The sequence below is a fragment of the Electrophorus electricus genome, chromosome 25 (assembly GCF_013358815.1).
Source record: "Electrophorus electricus isolate fEleEle1 chromosome 25, fEleEle1.pri, whole genome shotgun sequence".
NCBI classification, from domain to species: domain Eukaryota; kingdom Metazoa; phylum Chordata; class Actinopteri; order Gymnotiformes; family Gymnotidae; genus Electrophorus; species Electrophorus electricus.
In genome coordinates, this window is record NC_049559.1 from 5106667 (window position 1) to 5125999 (window position 19333).

Below are 19333 nucleotides of genomic sequence, written 5' to 3' on the forward strand. Positions count from 1 at the left end.
GACATTAGCTGGATGACTTTGAACCAGTTCTGCGCATAAGTGTTTTGCAATGTTATGCCAATAGACAGAAGCAGAAATCACTTTTGTGACAAGACAGAAAGGGAAATCACAGGATTTCCTTCTGGCTATGACTTTGTTGAGATAATGATCTTTTATAATATTAAACCAAAGTAAAGCTTGATCTTGGTCAGTGCTTCACTTGAACAAAAGATTTGCCTACAGTTCTGCACACACTTGATATAGGCAGATAGCCTTGCTTGTGTCTTTTTAAAATGTTTTAACAGTTAGTGAAACAAGAGTTTTTCTTTGCTGTAACGTAAATGCACCATATTGGTACATTTACATTACACTGAAGTGAAAGTCTTGCTTCACCTCCTGCTGGCCAATTCGGGGACATGTCACGAAAATAACAAGCAAGTTTACTGGTCCAGGATCACCATTTCAGACACCTTCCGTGCTTCATTTTTTAATTTGTTTCTGTATTCACAGAGTCATGTTGAAAGGTGCAGGAAAACCTGACAGAGCCGATAATCCTCTCCTTATCGTCACAACTGATTTCAGCGTGTGGCTTGATGGGACATCACAAAATGCACATGGCTGCCAACTGCCAAAATACACTGTCAGCTTTATGCAAATGAGAAAAAGCTCAACTTGTTTTCTTCGCTTGCTTCCATAATCCTGTGTGTATAACTGATACCTGTCCCCATAGAAATTAATGAGAGGTGGATTTTGTGAATTTACATTGCACACTTGTATGGACTGACAAAATATGACAGTTAGCGTAAGAAATCGAAAATGCATGCATGGTCTTGCATGATGCCCATTGTATAAGCATAAGAAGCTTATCAGCTAATTATATGGGTTGGAATTTTATTGCACACACTTTACACATAATTACACTTTACAATGTAAAGTTGGAGCAGGACCACACCATAGAAAATGTACTAGATTAATTTTCCCACTTGAGAAACAACCTTAGAACTGCTATGGAGACTTGCAAAAAGAACATTGCTTGAGTTTGTAGTCAATTTTCAACATATGCATTGTCAGTGTTTAAAATAAAACTTAGATTTTAGAAGAATGTATTCAACAATAACAACAACAACATCTTTATCTAAAAGTCATAATGGCCACAGTAGCTGTATATGTCTTGAGGCAAGAACAATCATACGATTAAAAGCTTTGTACTTGACGTTATATCTTTTATGAATATGTTGCTGTGTCTGTTATGTAAATAAGATCAACAGAAACTAAGTGTCCGATAAGCAGCTCAACATTAACAGCAGGACATCAGATTTTAAATGAAATCGACTGTTTTTTTAATATACAAAGAAAGGAACTATAATTCTTCAGACGAGAGGCTTGATCATTTACAAAAATAATAAGAAAAACATGACATACATTCACACTCAAGTGCAATGCCCTTGCACCCGCTATCTTTCAAGATAGTGGAGGACCACGTAACTTTTTAATGTATTCGACAAAATTATTGCAAGGTCATACAGAAGTATTCCACCATGACAGACAATCCAAAACCATGACCTACACGATACCTGTATATGCCACTTGTTAAGCTGTGCAGCTAGTTCCAATATTTTGAGCTACGGATTTGAAAGGCACTCAAGTTTTCCTAAGTCTTTCCCATCGTCCTGAAAGGCTTTCCAGAGCTAAAAATCACATCATTAAAATCCACTTAAATACGCAGTGCAATGTAATTAGGAGTAAATATGGCACCATTTGAATGTGCTGTGAGGTGTCTGTGTGCACTTTTCCACTGACAAAGTGCCGGTGCTAAAATCTTGAATGGTTCCACTGACGAAGAGAAAAAAAAAAAAAAAAAAAAAAGAAGAAGAAAAAAAAAACTTGCTGTCAAAGGGTCAAAGGGGAAGGCTCTGGTGCTGTTGCTGCTTTTCTGCCATTTGCTAAAAGAACCACAGCAAAAGCAGCAACCATCATGATTGAATCATGAGTGGTCCTGAAACAGCTGAAAGTTAATTGTAGATGACTAGATATGCCCTCAAAGAAAAGAAGCAAAAATATGCAACAGCAGAGCATTTTCTGCCATGTGATTTGCATGATTTCTTCCAACTTCCTTTTGACGATTAGGAAACACCTACTTCCAGATACATAATTGTTGGGCTCTCAAACTTTTGGAAACGTGGATTCATCCTTAAAAGGTTTGTTAGGAACCAGCACCGGTACTGTGTAGATGGAAAAGTAGTACGTCTGCTTCAGTGGTTGTGTTGTTTATATAGCTTTCTTTATCCCATTTAACTTGTGGGCTGTACACAAAACCAGTAATAAGCTTCATATAAGTAGGGAGGCCTTGGAGGTTGAGCTATGATGTGTAGTAGGTGGAGACGCCTAGGGAGATGCTGCCACGCCACGACTTGCCTTCATCTTCTCCAGCCGTTTTGTCAGGTGGCTGTTACTTGCCTCCAACTCTTCAATTTTGTCCATAGCAGACCGAAGCTGACATGCATAACACACACACACACACACACACACACACACACAATAAATAAATAGATAGATAGATAGACAGACAGACAGAATGTATATGTTGGGTTTGAAAGGGGATGGAAAGTAGATTATTTATTGCCAGTTTTATGGTGGAAGTCAATCTCTGCCCGTCATAAGGCCCAGTCTTGGTCCGCTCCCTGCCCCTCCAGCAGGCCTCACTCACCCATTCCATTATGTGCCCCTTTTCCCTTCCTACATTCTGCTCTAATTCTTCACTGTGTAATCCTTGTTCAGGTTAGTCAGTTATTCGCAAAGGGACATTCAATAGTGAAACAAAGCAAAACGAGACAAAAATGTTGTCGTATTACACCTCTCTCTGCAGTTTGCGTTTCTCAGTTTTGAGTTCATCCTCCACTTTCTCTGCATTCTCAGATGCTGATTTGTAGCGGGTAACCTGCCCCTCTAGTCTTATAACCTGCCATTGGAAATATGAAACATTTAAACAGATTAAAGCCTGTTCAAATGCAGTCAATCATGATTATAGTTCAAAATCCAGAAAAATTAAATGGCAAACAAAAATACATGGAAAGCTTACATTCTGTTCCAAAGCTGTGGCCTCCTGCTCTGACTTGACAAGCTTAAATTTGAGGTCACCGATTAGCCTGTTGGCATCTCCTGTAAAAGCATGAATGAGAAGCATGAATTTTCAAATGCCTTTAGCATTTATAAATTTGGCAATTATGCAAGTGTTTTACATTGTTTAAACATGCGCGTGTGTGGCGTGCACCATACTCTGCATATCCATGATGTCTGCATCAGTGCCATTTTCGATCACCCCTCTCTCTGGGTTGGAGCCATCCAACTGAATATATTGATCTTGCCCCGTTTTTTTCTGCTCAATTTGTTCTTTCAGTGACTTTACCTGATCAAAAATACAGATTCAGAAACCAGTCCTTTCCAAAATGTCTGTAGTATACATGTCTGATTTGATTGTTTTAACACTGCACCATTATATTAAAATTATGTGCCATGCCGTCCTGTCTTGCTATACAAATAGCTGCATGGCATAATGCAAAAGATGCATGATCTGCCTAACAACACATCACCATATTATTATTAGGTACAATCATGTCTCTGACTGTAGTGCATTCAAATGTCAAATGATATTGATATTGAAATGTCAAAAGGATGTCATCAGCCTTTAATGACCAAAAAATGAGAGTTCAAACTGCACAGCAAAAAAAAACAAAAAACAAAAAACACACAAACAAACAAAAAAACCTCGGGTGTGTTGGCTTCCTACCTGTTCCAATAAATTCTCCCGTTCATCTACCAATTTCCGCAAACGGATCTCTGAAAAGCAAACCCAGAGATTTGTAGATAGTCTACAAGGCTTCTATATGTGTATTATATAATAACTTTTAGCATACATTAGGTCTAAAATGCACTGGCTACTGTGCTTCTAATCATCATTAATTAATTTAAAGCTGGTATGCCAAACTCCAGTCGCAGAGGACTACAGCATGTTAGTTACCCCTGCTTAAGCACACCGATTCTGCTTATTTATGAAGTTACTGTTTGGTTACTTCATTAATACAAATCTTATTCAATGGTAAATAAAGAAAGCAGACTTACAGGAGTGGGGATAAGCCAGGTGTGTGGGAGAGGGCATGCAAATGAGGGGCTTTGTGAAGAGTGAATATGGATAACATGCAGAAACTTCAGGAATGAACACAGCATCACCACACACAGCTTCATGCAGCAATGTCCTATTCACAGTTCCAGTACATTCTGTATGTCCTATTCACAGTTCCAGTACATTCTACACATTTTTTTTTGAGTACAAGTTGTTAGTGATTGCAAATTTCACACTACTTATTTTTTTCTACAGCTGTGTGATCCAGTGGGATAAAAATAAAGAGTTTTACATTGCTAAGCTTCTTATAACACTTATTTAACTGCATCAATATCACAAAGATCACATGATCATTATATCCTGTGACCATCTAGCAGTAGGGTGAAAATATAAAATGCATATCCTACTAGAAATAATGTTCATGTTTTTTAAAAAAAAAACTTTTATTAACTTTTAACTTGGGGGACAGAAAGTGCGCCTGTACCCACTCACCAACAAAGAATCAGAGAAAGGCAATTACATGCATCAATGAATACAATGTCTATCAACTACAAATCATTGTGGTTACATTAGATAAGAAACATTTATTGAGCAAACCACTAATTTAATACTGTAAGCAAAGCTGACAGTGAGCCATTTGAATTAAAGGGTTGTTTTGTTTTTTTTTGTTGCTGCTGCTCTTGGTGTACTGTGTGCTTTGAAAAACTCTGTCAAACATTAAACAACTTTCACAACATACAGAGAACAAATCAGGACATGCCATTGTAATAATCATTTAAAAAATAAATAAATATGGCATTTTAATTTCACTACGCATCTGATGTCAAACAGCTGTGACTTTTGGGGCTTTATAGGATTTGTTTATGTATAATGTTAAGGCCATCACCACCAGGACATGTTTCCAGTGCTCTTTACTTTTATCCTGCCCTTTCTTGCTTTCTCTTTGCATCCTCTTTGTTTAACACAGTTGCATCTTCTCCAACTTACTGTTCCCCTAAATTTTCACCTCCTTCCACTTGAACAGAAGTGACAACCACTTGGCCCATGTCTACCGTCTCTGGAAGTCTGCTGTCCTGCAAACTGTTTGTTGATTCATCATCTGCTCCTGCATTGCTCTCAGTATCTTTCATTTCGTGATGGTCTTGGGATCTTTCTTCTTCATTTTCAACCATGCATTGTGCCTGATGCACACTCTGTTCTTCTGTTACAGTTTGCTGCTCCTCTGTAATACATCTCTCTCTCTCTGTTAGTTGTTCCCCATCATGACCATCAGTGTCCTGCTTATCCATCTGCAGTACCTGGTCTACCTCTTTACTGTGAGCAAGTATGAGCTCCTGTGGTTTACAGTTGTTACAAATCTGCTCCTGACCAATATCATGTTTGTCTCCTTCTTGCTGTTCGGTTTCTTCATGCAACTTTGCTTTTGACCAAATGGCATCCGAGGACACCTCCAAATCCTCATCATGCAACTCAACTGATTCCTCATGTTCTACCGTAATTTCATCCTCCATTACTTTGGGTTCCTGAACTGTATATACATGCCCATGACATTCTTGCTCCTTTCCAGGAAGTTGCACTGCAGTCAAGTCCTTATATTGTTCATGTTCTGAAGGAGTACCACCCACACCTCTGTCCATGGATATTCCTTCAAAGGTATTCAGTTCACTATCCCCACACAGGTCTTCCAAGTGGGCCTTTTCCCCTCTACTGTGGTCTACTGCACAGTTTTCTTCATACTGGAAATCCTCTGGGCAAGTAGACACAATATGACCTTCTCTGGTTTCATCACACTTTTCTTCTAACTCATTTACCACTTGGAAAATTTCTCTCTCATTTTTTACCACTAAAGTATTCTCAGTGTTACTGGAGGAATTCTGGAGAGCTACAAAATCACTAAACATGTTTGACTTGGTCATAGAGTCAGTCAGATCTGGTTGGTTCTGACTGACTGATTCTGAAACAGCTTCAGTGATGCTGTCAACTTTTGACTTCGTGCTCCTCAATTCATCTTTGTTCTCTGGGTCCATATTTTCTTCATCATTTAAGTTAGTTGATACTTTTTCATTTACTGATACTTCCTCTGAGGGTTCCCCACACTCTGGATCCGATTCTCTTTTATCTGTACAGTCTGCGTTCAGCTCATTTTTATTCTTATCCAGTGCACCTTTTTTTTCAGAACTTTGCTTGTGTTTATGTTTGTTCTTCTTTTTCTTCTTTTTCCTTTTGCTTGAACTACTTGCACTTTGAGAATATGATGCATTGCTATCCATGTTGGCTGATTCTTCAGAAGCTTTTTTGGCCTGAGCATCTCCCATATCTTCTTGTGAAACCAAACCGACCTCACATGCATAATTTGTGGATCTGGGGCTTTCCTGTTCTTTTAACTCATTCATTTTAATAGAAACTGAGCTCTCTTGTTGATCTGTCGGCAAAGTATCCTTAGTAGGAGGGACAGAGTTTTGTTCCAAAACTGTACCTTTTGAATCTTGAAATACAACCTCATCCTTTGTCTGACTGTTATCCCTGAACCCTGAATTAGAAATCATACTCTTAGTGTCTAAAACAGCATCATTTTCAATTTCATTCCTGAAGTCATGATTTATAAGCCCTCCATCATTTTGTACCAACAACAATTTGTCAGGGACATGTGGATGGAGGTGATTGTTCTGCATTTCATAATCCAAATCCTTTGACTGTTGATCTTGGTCTTCTCTGCAGCTTCCTACATTTCCATCTCTACCCATCTGGAATTCCTGAGGGCCTGTGAGATTATTGAGGAGTCAGTGGCAGAGAAAAAAAGAATCTTATCTGCTGCCAAATATTTATAATCAAAAAGTAGCAAGAAAGAATATGAGGAGGAATATACTTTAAGGCTAATCTGCTCAACCAGTATGAAACATTAAAGGAGCTTGCTGTACTGAAATATCTACTATGGTGTCAAACTCAACATATCTCAGTTAAACTCATACGTTAAAGGTACCATGGATTAATGTTCTGTAAAGCTCAACTTGTGGTTGTCTATAGAGGCATTATGCAGTTATCTAGTTATAGCACTTAAGATTGAGTAAACATTTCTGAGTACAGATTATGCATAAAGACAAAGGTTCCAAATGCACCATGGAATACTGTACCACATGCCCCAATACACTGTCATCTCAAAACCTTTTTCTTGCTATAAGAGAAAAAAAAGTCTAACTTTGTTGTTCTTTGTACAAATGGATAAAAATTAGTAGTGAATAGGGAAAGATAGATTCAGTCCCTGTGTTCTTAATTGAAGTAATATCCAATCAGAGTAGTTGGGCAAGTAGGATTTCCAGGCACTTGATGCATATATGTAAAGAACTGCAAGACAAAGGTGTGGATAAGCCTTGGGTCTCCTGGAATAATGGTGCCAATTGTGTAGTGATTTTTATTTTCAAGTAATATGGAAAGATTATGATTATTATAATGCATTCTTATTTAATACATTCATATACGAAATGCAGGTCAGGATATGGGAGATTGTTCAAATTACTGATTCTTCATGTGTGAATATAAGCTTGAAAGATGCAACTTTTCAAACAAGGAGGGCAGAACTGCTTGCATTACTTTGACACAAATCAGCAAAGCTGTAGCAGTCCAAACATTTTTCAGAAGCTCACTCACTCTCCAGTCCAATAATACTGATCAAACTATAGTAAAAACTAGCAGCTCAGTACAATTTGCTTGAAACAGAACTGAGCGATAGGTTGATGTTTTACAGAAAACAGGAAGTGACAGTAAATGTTTAGAAAGAAACCACACAGTCAACATGCCAATGCACACCATAATTTGCATGCGGCCCAAAAATCCTGTTAGACATCGTTTACTTGCACACTGCTGGAGCAGAGAGACATTTTGCCATTTAGCAAACATACCAAGCACACTGCTCCCCTGTGGAACTTCAACACTAGCAGATCCATCAGCCACATCTGCCCCCCTTTCACTGGTGGTGCTTAGGTCAGGTCCAAGAACAATGCCATGTTTCTGGAAAGAATCATTTTAGATGCTGAAAAGAGAGCCAGGATCCACAAATTTAACTCAATGTTTAATTATTACTGAGATGCAACGACTGGAATGTGAAACATTTTGTCTCAAAACTTATTAAAATTGATACACATTTTGCATACATTTCAATACCTTCAAAATGTCTTTAAGCTGAACCACCTCATCCCTGAGCACATCCCGCTCATTTCGAATGGCATCAGAATATTCCTTCTGCCTTTCTAAGGCCTGAGCAGCGCCCAAAAGAAGTTGCCCAAAGTGAGGCAATGAAGGTGAAGGAAATAAAGACAGAACATGTGAGGAAGAGTAAAGGAGACATTCACAGCTGTGAACAGTCTTTCATTAGATAAAACTATGTAGCCTACCCCAATTTTTTTATTTTTCCAGTCAATAGTTTCCTGCAGGTCAGAAACCTCCCTAACCAAGCCATCTTGTTTGAGTTGTAACTGACGTATCTCCTGGTGCCATTATGTAAATGGGGTATTGAGGAGAAAGCAAAGAGGCACCCAGAAGAAATAGTAAATACATTGATAAAAAAAACAAAAACAAATGTTTTTATTGAGTTTGAAGGAAAACACTTCAGTACAATAATAAACAGAACTCACAGTGAGAAGCTCTTCACTTTGCTTCAGGGTTTCTTTAAGTTCATTGAGTTGAAACTGCAAGGTACTGTAGGCATGCTTCTCTCGCTCTAATAGCTGGGGAAAAAATAAATCCAAAGATTCCAGGTGAGTAACTAGTTTACTTTTGTAAGCACTTTTGTAAGTTGCTCTGGATAAGAGCGTCTGCTAAATGCTGTAAACGTAAATGCAGTTTACTTTAGTAAAAGATGTAGAGACAGTCAAAATTGCAGTGCCACTTCAGACAGATGTCCTTCATTTTGTACTTCATTACTCTATATTTCTCTCTCCACACACACCCACACCCTAAAATTTAAAAACTCATACCTTACTCTTATCCTCAGACTCTCTGCGAGTCTCAGCAAGAAACTCTTCTAGCTCCATGAGAGAGTCTTTTAGACTGTCAATCTGATACATTAGATTAGTTTTCTCATTATCCAACTGAGCATTGGACACCATGGCCTTGCGATACTTCTCCTCCATCTCTACAAGGGAATCCTACAATTGATGGGGCAGTGTTATTTCTATGCATGCACCAGCACATTTATCTGACTACTAAAATATTACAGCAATATCAGGTAATGTATAAGCATTTTAAAAAAGCTCCTGTAAAACATTTTTTTACTGTTATTCATGAAATATCATCAAGGAGCCATGACATTGTGGATAGAGATATGCACAAAGACATGCTGTTAACTGGCAAGACACACACATTAGATGATAGAAAATGAAGTGTAGCCCTTACATCGTAGATTTAAGACAAAGATGAAAGTATTCCCTAGTATCAGCATTGCTTATATTAACTGTGCGGCGTACCTTGACTTCTTTGAGGCTCTGCAAATACTTGGCCTCTACATCTTGGATCTGATCCTTAAGCTCATGAATCTCCTAAATGAACAGCATTGAAGAGTGAAAAAGGCTGAAGGCATGAGTAAACAAAAAAAAAAAAAAAAAAAAAAAAAAAAAAAAAAGATAGCAGATAAATAAATAAGCCTATAAAGAATTCAAAGATTAGCAGCCTGTAAGAGCAAACAGTGAGCAATCAGCAACTATAACTATGGAGTTCTGCATCTCAGAAGAGTTCTCATTCACAATGTGAAATGTAATGTACATACCATTCACCATTGGTGAGTCTGACAGCCCAGCACTGAGATTTAGCTAACTGATTATGAAAAGGATCTTTCTTGGAGACTAACTACATAGAAGCCATAGAGCGTTTCAAAGTCAGCACCATGGCTTCTACATTATTTCCAAAATCATTCTCCAGATTGTTTCTGAACACTTGAAGTGATTGACAGAAAGACCTAGCCCCAATTTAACAATAGGAATTACTCATTTTTGGTTTTCAAATGCCTTTTATATCTTATAGTGCCACATATTAGTAAAAATACACCAAAATCAACAGGTTATGTCAAAAGAACAGAGTTGCAAGTAACAATGTCCATAAGTGAATATACCTGTTAGATTTCATGAGAGTCACTATTATCACTGTTTTGAGTGAATAAGCACACCAGGATTTATTGGCATGTAGAGGCTATTCTTTGTGCTAATGTTTACTTTTATTGAATATTAGTGTTTTTTAGGGTCCTGAACTCTGCATTCTCTTCACATTCTCTGGCAAAGACAAGGCATTTCCAAATTTAAAGATATGCGCTTAAATTCTGTATGCGCAGGTTTTAATGACTCATCACACAAATGTGTCCTCCCTCAGTTCAACTTATTTTGATATTTCCAAATATATTCCTTCAACATCATTACTTCAACTTTCCAAATATATCTTCAGTTTCAGTCTTAGATAATACGCTAGAGATCCCTTTTATATAAAAAAAACGTTAATTTCAAGAATAAATGATTGTCTTGCTTCTCTTAAAAGCACAACTCTTGTAAAAACTACAGCAAACTGAGAAAACGAACTAGGGGAGGACATGGAAGAGGTCATTTGGAACTGTGCTCTACAAAGAGTGAATGATGGTACCTCTTGATCAAAATTAAGCATAATACACTTCAGTGTTAATCAAACTTCTTTTTTAAAGAAGACTAGCTAAAATATACCCCAACTCAGATACATGTCTTGGTCGTTCAGTGCTCTGGCAACTTACTGGACTGTGGTCTTTAAAATGCTATCGGAGGCGTTTAACACTGAATTCCAATCCAACTCAGTAGCAGCCATAATTGGTGTTAATGTTCTATAATACGGATAACACACAATTTCACTGCTTCCATTGCTTACAACACTGCTTGAGCTCAGAAGCCAACAAACCATCCCAAAGTGTCTACATGTTTTAGTGACTTGTTGCAATACTCACTTAGGTTTTCCAGGGACAAATTCCTTTCCACGTGGGAGCCAGTTCTCACATATTTAGGGAAACAAAACTAAAAGAAACTAAGCCACCTGTAATGGTCTCCTAACTGGTCTTTCTAAAAAGACAATTGCACAAATTCAGTTGATTCTAAATGTAGTTGCCAGAGTTCTTACTAGAACCAAAAGAATGTAGGTGAAGGATCTTGGGATGTAATAAGTTTTATTATTTAGATACATCTATATTTGTGTAAAGCACATTGCATTGTAACAGAGTATGAAAAGTGCTATACAAAAAAAAACAACAGCCTTGCTCTACTTTGGTGGGTTTAACCATAAGAATCCACCAGAGGCGCTACATTATAAACACTAACACACACTAGGACCACCTGGGTACAGATGTGAGAAAAGTCCCAGTATTAGTACTTGCATGTGCTTGTAACAAAGGGTCTGCTACTTACTAAGGTGCATTACTTGGTGTATGATGTGTGTGGATTACGCGTGTGTGCCTGCTTGTGTGGCTCTTTCTCTCCAAGCAATTCGAACAGCCACGCATCATTCTAGCTACGGCCCCAGTCATCCAACTGGAGTACGCCGGCTGATTTCTGGAGGCAGGACATAGTGAAACTATGTACGCAAACGTCTGCCTAGACACATTAGGTAAGTGGGCAGGTGCCAACCGCTACCAAATTGTCTGGTAGTTTTAGCCTAACATAAGCAGTTTTTTTTTCTCCCGTTTTCTCTGGTAGGACTAGGTAAATTACTCAAAACATAGAACTGAGTAGTGGCAGTTTTGTTCTTTGTGTTGCTTGGGCACCATCCTAGTTCTTATTCCAAGTCAGACCTTCACACCTTGTTTATGCATTGGATTGCCTGGGCTGTCTGTGTCTGTTGTACATAGTTATTACCACATTAAAACATCTTTCTTCACTGTAAATCTGTATGGATGTATTGACACTAAATTGAGAAGCCATTGTTACTGCTTGTGCTGCCCAGCCTAGAGAGGAACCTCAAGTTCCTGACACTGTGCAAAAAAAGTTAAAGTAAACATAAACTGCTGAGATGAGGGATAGCACCACATACATCTTAGGAGGACAGCGGACTACCTTAATCTCCTGCATGGAGGTCTCTGTGTCTGCAGTAACAGTTGAACCTCCACTTCCTCTGCATGAGCCTAATGAGGCAAAAGTGGCAGTAGATAAAGTTGATGCTTGAGAGGAGCCCTGAAAAAAAAGGGAATAAAATGACTGTTAGGCCGGAACTTGATCAAATGACTGAACGATTAGAGTCAGTATTCCGCTGCACACTCACTGATGTTGCTCCACTTAAGAACAAGAAAACAATGGGGACAAAAAAAAATAAAATTAGTTCCCTGGTATAATGATCACATTCGCAATTGAAAACAAAACACTCGAAAAATAGAATGTAAATGGCACCACACAAAGCTTGTAGTCTTCCAGCTTGCATGGAAGGAGAGTCTTCTCAAGTATAGAAAGGCACTTATTACCGCTCAAACAGCTCATCTCTCGACCCTAATAGAACATACAAATAATCCTAGATTTCTATTTAGTACAACTGCACATCTAACTAGGAATAAATCTGACACCAATGCTCAGATTACATTAGATAACATTAAGAGTATTAATGTGACATTGGGCAGCTGCTGAGAGATCAGAAAAACCAAGCCAAAACATACTCTATCCAAGAGCCAGAATTTATGTCTCTGATCTCACACTCAATCCTTCACTTGCTCACTAGATTCACTGCCCACACACTTTAAGGAAATCCTACCTGTAGTAATTGAACCTTTACTAAATTTAAAACTCCTTGAACATTGGCTTCATTCCTAAATAATTCAAATTAGCAGTAATCAGACCACTTATTAAAAAAATCTAATCTCAACCCATGTCAAGGGTTAAACTACAAGTCGATCTCAAACCTTCCATTTATTTCCAATATCCTAGAAAAAGAAGTAGCTCAGCAGCTAAGATCATACCTGAATCAGAACCCGATACATGAAGTCTTTTAGTAAGAGTTTAGGCCTCATCATAGTATAGACCGCACTGGTTAAAGTAGTTAACGACCTGCTGTAAGCTTTGGACCAGGGTTACGTTTCTTCTCTTATATTGCTTAATCTGAGTTCAGCATTTGACACCACAGATCGTAACATTTTAATAGATATGCTTGAAAACGTTGTTGGGATTAGGGGAATAGCCCTTTCTTGGTTTAAATCTTATTTAACCGATTGCTACCAGTTTGTTAACATAAATGGAGAATTTTCAGCCTACAACAAGATTAGCTATTGTGTCCCACAATGATCTGTTCTAGGGCCCCTGCTTTTTTCTTTATATATGCTACCTCTAGGTAACATTATACATAATCACTGTGCTAGTTTCCATGATGATACTCAGCTATATGTCTCAGCCAAACCAGAGAACACATCTTAGTATTACTGAGGAATGCATAAAGGACATCAGACACTGGATGATGAGAAACTTTCTCTCACTTAATCCTGACAAAACAAAAGTGCTTCCATTAGGCCCACAGACAGCTAGGATCTCACTCTCTAATTACTTAATGAACCTCAATGGTCTCCCAAATCACATCTTCTCTAACAGTTAAAGATATTAGTGTGAGTATGGATCCCAGTCCGTCATTCGAAGCTCGGCTATGACTGCCTTTCTCGACCTCAAGATTACTGCTAAGATTAGGAACATACTCTCTTCACATGATGCAGAAAAAATAGTCGATGCATTTATCAGTTCAAGATTGGACTACTGTAATGCCTTACTATCTAGCTGTACCACTAAGTGCCTAAACAAGCTCCAGTCAGACTTCTTACTAGAATAGAAAGTTTGATCACATTACTCATATCTAAGATACATTACATTGGCTCCAAGTAAAATTTTGCAATTATTATAAAATACTTCTAATGACTTACAAAGAACTCAATAGACTTACCCCACAGTACCTTAGCAAACTCCTAGAGCATATTCCCCACCACATTTGCTTAGATTAAAAGGTACAGCTGTTTACTAGTACCAAGAATAAGAAAATATACTGCAGGGGGCAGAGCTCCCACACTATGGAATAACCTTCCTGTAAATGTTTGAGACACTCAGTCTCCATATTTAAGGCTAGGCTGAAAATCTATCTGTACAGTCGGGCTATTTATTAACTACTACCCATCATGGGTAAAGGTGTAGATCTGGTGCTCCATGGGAAATGTTATGATGCCATCACTTTACCTCGTCACTCGTATGTTGACTAAGAGCGGCGGAGTGCTGATGTTCCAGGGTGCCCTCATGCCTGAGTTTCCTTCTGGCTCTATCCTTTTAGCTGGCTTTATCCTTTTAGCACATTATAGTTCCCCATTTTACACATCCTCGTACCTGGACACGCCTAATCTATTCTCTTTCTGCCAAGGTACACCTACCCCTGATGTCAGGATGTTACTGAGCCTCATCCTGTTTCAGCTGCCATGGCTACTCACACCACCCCCTGATATCCCTTGCTGTTGCCCACCACATCTCCACCCCAGCCAACTACTTCTCTCTTGCACTTGATGGTCGATCTCTTGTGGAATGGGTTTAGGACATGTGCAAACCATCGGGACAAGACAAGGACCTCTAGAAAACTGGACTAGACCTCCTTTGAGTCTTGGTTCCTCTCAAGGTTTCTTCCTCATGCTCTAGGGAGTTTTTCCTTGCCATTGTCACCCTTGGCTTGTTCTCTGGGGACTCGGAATAGAACATGCGTAAAGCTGCTTGTGACAACAGCTGTTGTAAAAAGCCCTATATAAATCAAATTGACTTTCACTAATTATATGCTGATACTAGAACAAAAAATGACAAAAAATAAAATAAAAAATTTAAAAAAGGGAACAACAACAAAAAAAATCCTTTGCCAACCTTTTCTAAGAAGTCTGTGTGTGTCATCTATTTGTAAGCAGACAAGGAAAAAAAGAAGAACCAGAACAACTGACACTGTCATGCCATTCATTTGATCATGAATTGCATCAGATGTTACTTTCCAGGGAAGTAAAAACAATTCTCTGTTCTTTCATTCTACAAATTATAGCCAATAGTACATTTGACCATCGTATCCATATGAGCTTTGATGACATCCCATTGCAAAACCACGGGTGTTAATATGGATTCGCCTTTAACATGGAGATGGCTATGCTTCATGGCTTTAACAGCTTCCAATCTTGGTGAAAGGTTTTCCACAACATTTTAGAGTTTATTGATGAGAATCTGTGTCCTTTTTGAACAAGAATGCCTGGCTCTCAATGGACATTCTGACTCATTGTAAAGGTGTTCCATGTGGTTTAGGTCAGAGCTGCGGCACAGGTTCCTCCTCCTCAAACTCCAACAATGTCTTTATCAACCCCATTTTTGCTCTAGGGCGCCATCTTTCTGGAACACCCCATCCTTCCCCAAACTGTTGTCTCAACATAATTGTCATGAATGTCTTTTTAAGCTACAGCATTAACATCAGTCTTCACTGTAACTAAAGGACCAAAGGGACAAAAACAAACAAACAAACAAAAAAAACCAAACCAGACATCATCCTTTCATCTAACTTTATAATTGGCACTATGCATTCCAGTATTCACCAGGTAACTGCCAATTCCAGACTCTTCACTGCAAACCACACTTCTCCACTGCTGCGGAGTACAGTGGCAACGGTCTTTAGATCATCTCAGCCAAACCTAACATTTTACATAGCAATGTTAGGGTAGTGTTTACCTGCTCAGGTATGGAAATCGATTTCATGAAATTGCCAAAATATAAACATTGTTCTGATGTTGCTTATAGAGGCCGTTTGGAAATCAGAAACACTCTGGTTCCCTCTAAATGCTTTGTACATGATTAGTTTATCTTTAACTAACATGCACTTAAATATCAATTAATTGCAACTGAAATCTAAATGCTATACAGTTGTGCTCATAAGTTTTATAAAGTTCAACCATCTTCTCCAGCAGATTCTTTGATAATTCTTTTGCTTTGCCCAAGTCTCATGCAGGGGTCTGTCAGGAGCCCAGTAACCTATTGACAATTGTTTGATAATAAATGGTTTGACCCAACCACTAAACATGAATAAAAGAAAAGTTGTTGTATTATCATTATTATTGTCTGAAAGTTTTTTTTGTTTTTTTTTTAATCACATTCTTTCAGGGTATGTAAACATAGAGCACAACTGTACAATAGATTATATCTAACCCCAGCACTAACCTATATTTCAACCCAAAAGCTAAAATCTAATTCTAAACATAACTCTATGCTTAAATCTGTTGAGAATCACCGGAGTTTCAACAAACAGTTTGTGCACTTGTAGATAATCTATAGGGTTCATCAAAGTACAAATATTACCTAGTCAGAAGTGGTCCTGTGGTCAGAAACTGAACAGTGATTAATTAGACATAGGTGGCTGAAAGTTGCAGAGCTTGGCTGACAGACTGCAAATGTACAGTGAATAAATGTAAAGTGTGCTATGAATGAATATAAGCACCTAAAAATACTGCTCATTCCTCCTTTGTGAAAAATAGTTCAGTACTTTTTCCACACTTGTATGTTTACATTCTAAAACAAACAAACACACACACGCAAACACACACAGTATTGCCAAAGAAACCATCAGAGGCCACAGTAGCACAGACGGCAAATGCATCAAACTGCATTCATATGACCCTACACTTTGCGTGTCATGATTGGAAATCAATCAAGATGAAGACAATGGAGATATAGTAGTATCTGACTGAAAGAGGAAGCTCACCGTGGGGCTGGCACATCTTGAGCTTGCCCTAGAGGACGTCCTGGAGCATAAACCCAGAACACCACTGTACTCAGACTTCTGGGGAGATGTGAATACACATAAGCAAACAGATGCTCACAGAAGACCCACACGAAAACCCATAAAGTCATCATATGACACGGCTCAAAATCATGCAGCTCTTCTCAACTCAACAATCTGGGAACATTCTGAAAGACATTCCCATTCCCTTAATAAAGCAACAAAAGAAACAAATAAAATGTATTAGATATGAGTGACCCGCTCTCACTCACTCTGAATCTCACACAGTATTTATTCACTTTTGCATGCAAAAACACTTAAAGAATCTAATGTATTTAAAATTTACACCTTTAAAAAATTAGTAAAAAAAAAAAGTAAATAGTAATCAGTAGTTTACACACAGGGTTTGGGCATGGCTCATCATGCATGCGGCGTTTCTTACAGCTTGGGTGCTGGAACGGCGAGAGCTACTGTACAAACTGTCTTCATATAAAGAGCCCTATTAGGACAACATTGGAAGAATATATGAGCGCGCACACACACACACACACACACAATCTAAGGTCTGACCACAGCCTGAAGAGCATGCACAGCTGTGTATAGCAAACATATTTTACAATAAGAATGTCTCAGGGTTTAGAAATCTAACAATGACAATACTTAATTTTACCACTGAAACACTGCCAGAACAACAACAACAACAAAAAAAAAAAAAAACCCAAACAATCTGTGATCTCTTTATTGGTAAATGTCATGCGGCCAGAGAGCCAGACTTACTCTATACTAGTGGAAATTTATTACACACCCAGCTGCAAGCAAACTGTTCCCCATGCTCAAACTTAACACAGAAGATCAAGAAGCTCAAAAGGCTTTTCATCCTATGGTTCATCACACAGAATATAGCGAAAACAGGAGAAACACTATATTTACATTGATGGCATTTAGCTGATGCTTTTATCCAAAGCAACTTACGATTATGACTGAACACAATTTGAGCGACTGAAGGTTATGGGCCTTGCTCAGGGGACCAACCGTGGCAACTTGGCAGCAGTGGGGCTTGAACTGGAAAACTTCCAATTACAAGTCGAGTACCATAACTACCACTGTCCATAGTAATGTAAACTTAACACTATATGGATCAGATTTAGCAGAGCTGCCATAACAGTAGCAAAGTCTTTGAATTTGCTCAATTGTGATACCACTTCTTTAATGCAATTTGGAGCTCAGTTGTTACAAATTATCCAATACGTGCGAATGTTTAAATTATTTCAAGGCTAAAATTATATTTTGGGGTGTTTAATTTCATTTACATTTAACACATCTGCATTAGTACATAACTACTGTGCCTGAGAAAACCTAAAACACTGCAAAAATAAAGTGCTGTTAAATCACAAAACAATTCTTGCACTACATTCAGGGATGCTATACAAATTCAGAAAACATCTCAATCCAAATGACAACATATGCCAGACAATTTAATAATGTGCTCCAAAGCAACAGATGCTATGCAAATTCAGAGAACACATTAAACTTCAGAAATGCAAAGCCCAGTCACAAGACAGCAGGAGCATTTTTGAGGGACACTGCAAGAGGTTGCAACTGCGAGACCGTGGATATGTTCACATAATAATAATAATAATAATATATAATATATATAACCCATCTGTTAGCACTGCATGTCTGTTGTACTCTAGGCTTTATTTTTCAACCATTTAATACACTATATGGACAAAAGTATTGGGGAAACCTACAGGAACTTATGACATCCCAGTTTAAATCCATAGGCAGTAGAATGGAGTCGGCAGCAACAACAACATCTTCCACTCTTCTGGAAGGCTTTCTACAAGATTTTGGAGTGTCTGTGGGAATTTTTGCCCATACATCCAGAAGAACATTTGTGAGGCCATGCACTTATGTTGGACAAGAGGACTTGGCTTGCAATCTCTGTTCTAGTTAATCCCAAAGGTGTCCGATGGGGTTGAGGTCAGTGGCTTTGTGTGGGGCAGTCAAGTCACCCAACCATGCGTTTAAGGACCTTGCTTTATGCAATGGGTCACAGTCATATTGGAACAGGAAAGGGCCTTCCCCAAACTGTTCCCACAAAGAAAAATGAAAACATACAATTGTCCAAAATGTCTTGGATAATTGGGTGGATAATGCCTCATGAGTATAAAACGTCTAAGGTAGAGTACAGTACAGCCAACACGTTCAAATCAATCCCATCAAGTGGCTTAACTGAAACAAATTACATTTTTTTTAAAAATCAAAAGGTCATCAAAAACACCAAATGCACCCGCAGTCTGGCCTTCTGTTAACTCCTAGGGTCTTATGCATTCACCTGATTGTAGATGTTTGTCTGATGATGCATTCATTTACATTTTTGGCTAATAACTCCTGAAATGTGTGTTACAGACTTTTTATTTACATTAATGCTTAATTTCAGTGCAATTTATCTAGACCATGCCCATTCATTTGAACCTCAATATATTTCACCTA

The 19333-nt window shown here is 38.3% G+C and overlaps 1 protein-coding gene across 7 annotated transcripts in view; it reads right to left on the reverse strand.

Annotated features, from left to right (window-relative positions):
• Window positions 1–853: 853 nt before the first annotated feature.
• lrrfip1a (leucine rich repeat (in FLII) interacting protein 1a) overlaps window positions 854–19333 on the reverse strand; it is a 39890-nt gene continuing 21410 nt past the window's right edge. For 2 of the 7 annotated variants that reach the window (XM_027023273.2, XM_027023270.2), the window contains 10 exons: window positions 17280–17336; window positions 16820–16897; window positions 12148–12264; window positions 9559–9630; window positions 9070–9240; window positions 8728–8820; window positions 8488–8580; window positions 8258–8350; window positions 7996–8104; window positions 3828–6860 (listed from right to left, as the gene is read on the reverse strand). In XM_027023273.2, the coding sequence (XP_026879074.2) occupies window positions 5083–6860; window positions 7996–8104; window positions 8258–8350; window positions 8488–8580; window positions 8728–8820; window positions 9070–9240; window positions 9559–9630; window positions 12148–12264; window positions 16820–16897; window positions 17280–17336 (2661 nt within the window). In that variant the 3' untranslated portion in view covers window positions 3828–5082. The other 5 variants (XM_027023276.2, XM_027023275.2, XM_027023278.2 and 2 more) reach the window with 4 other exon arrangements.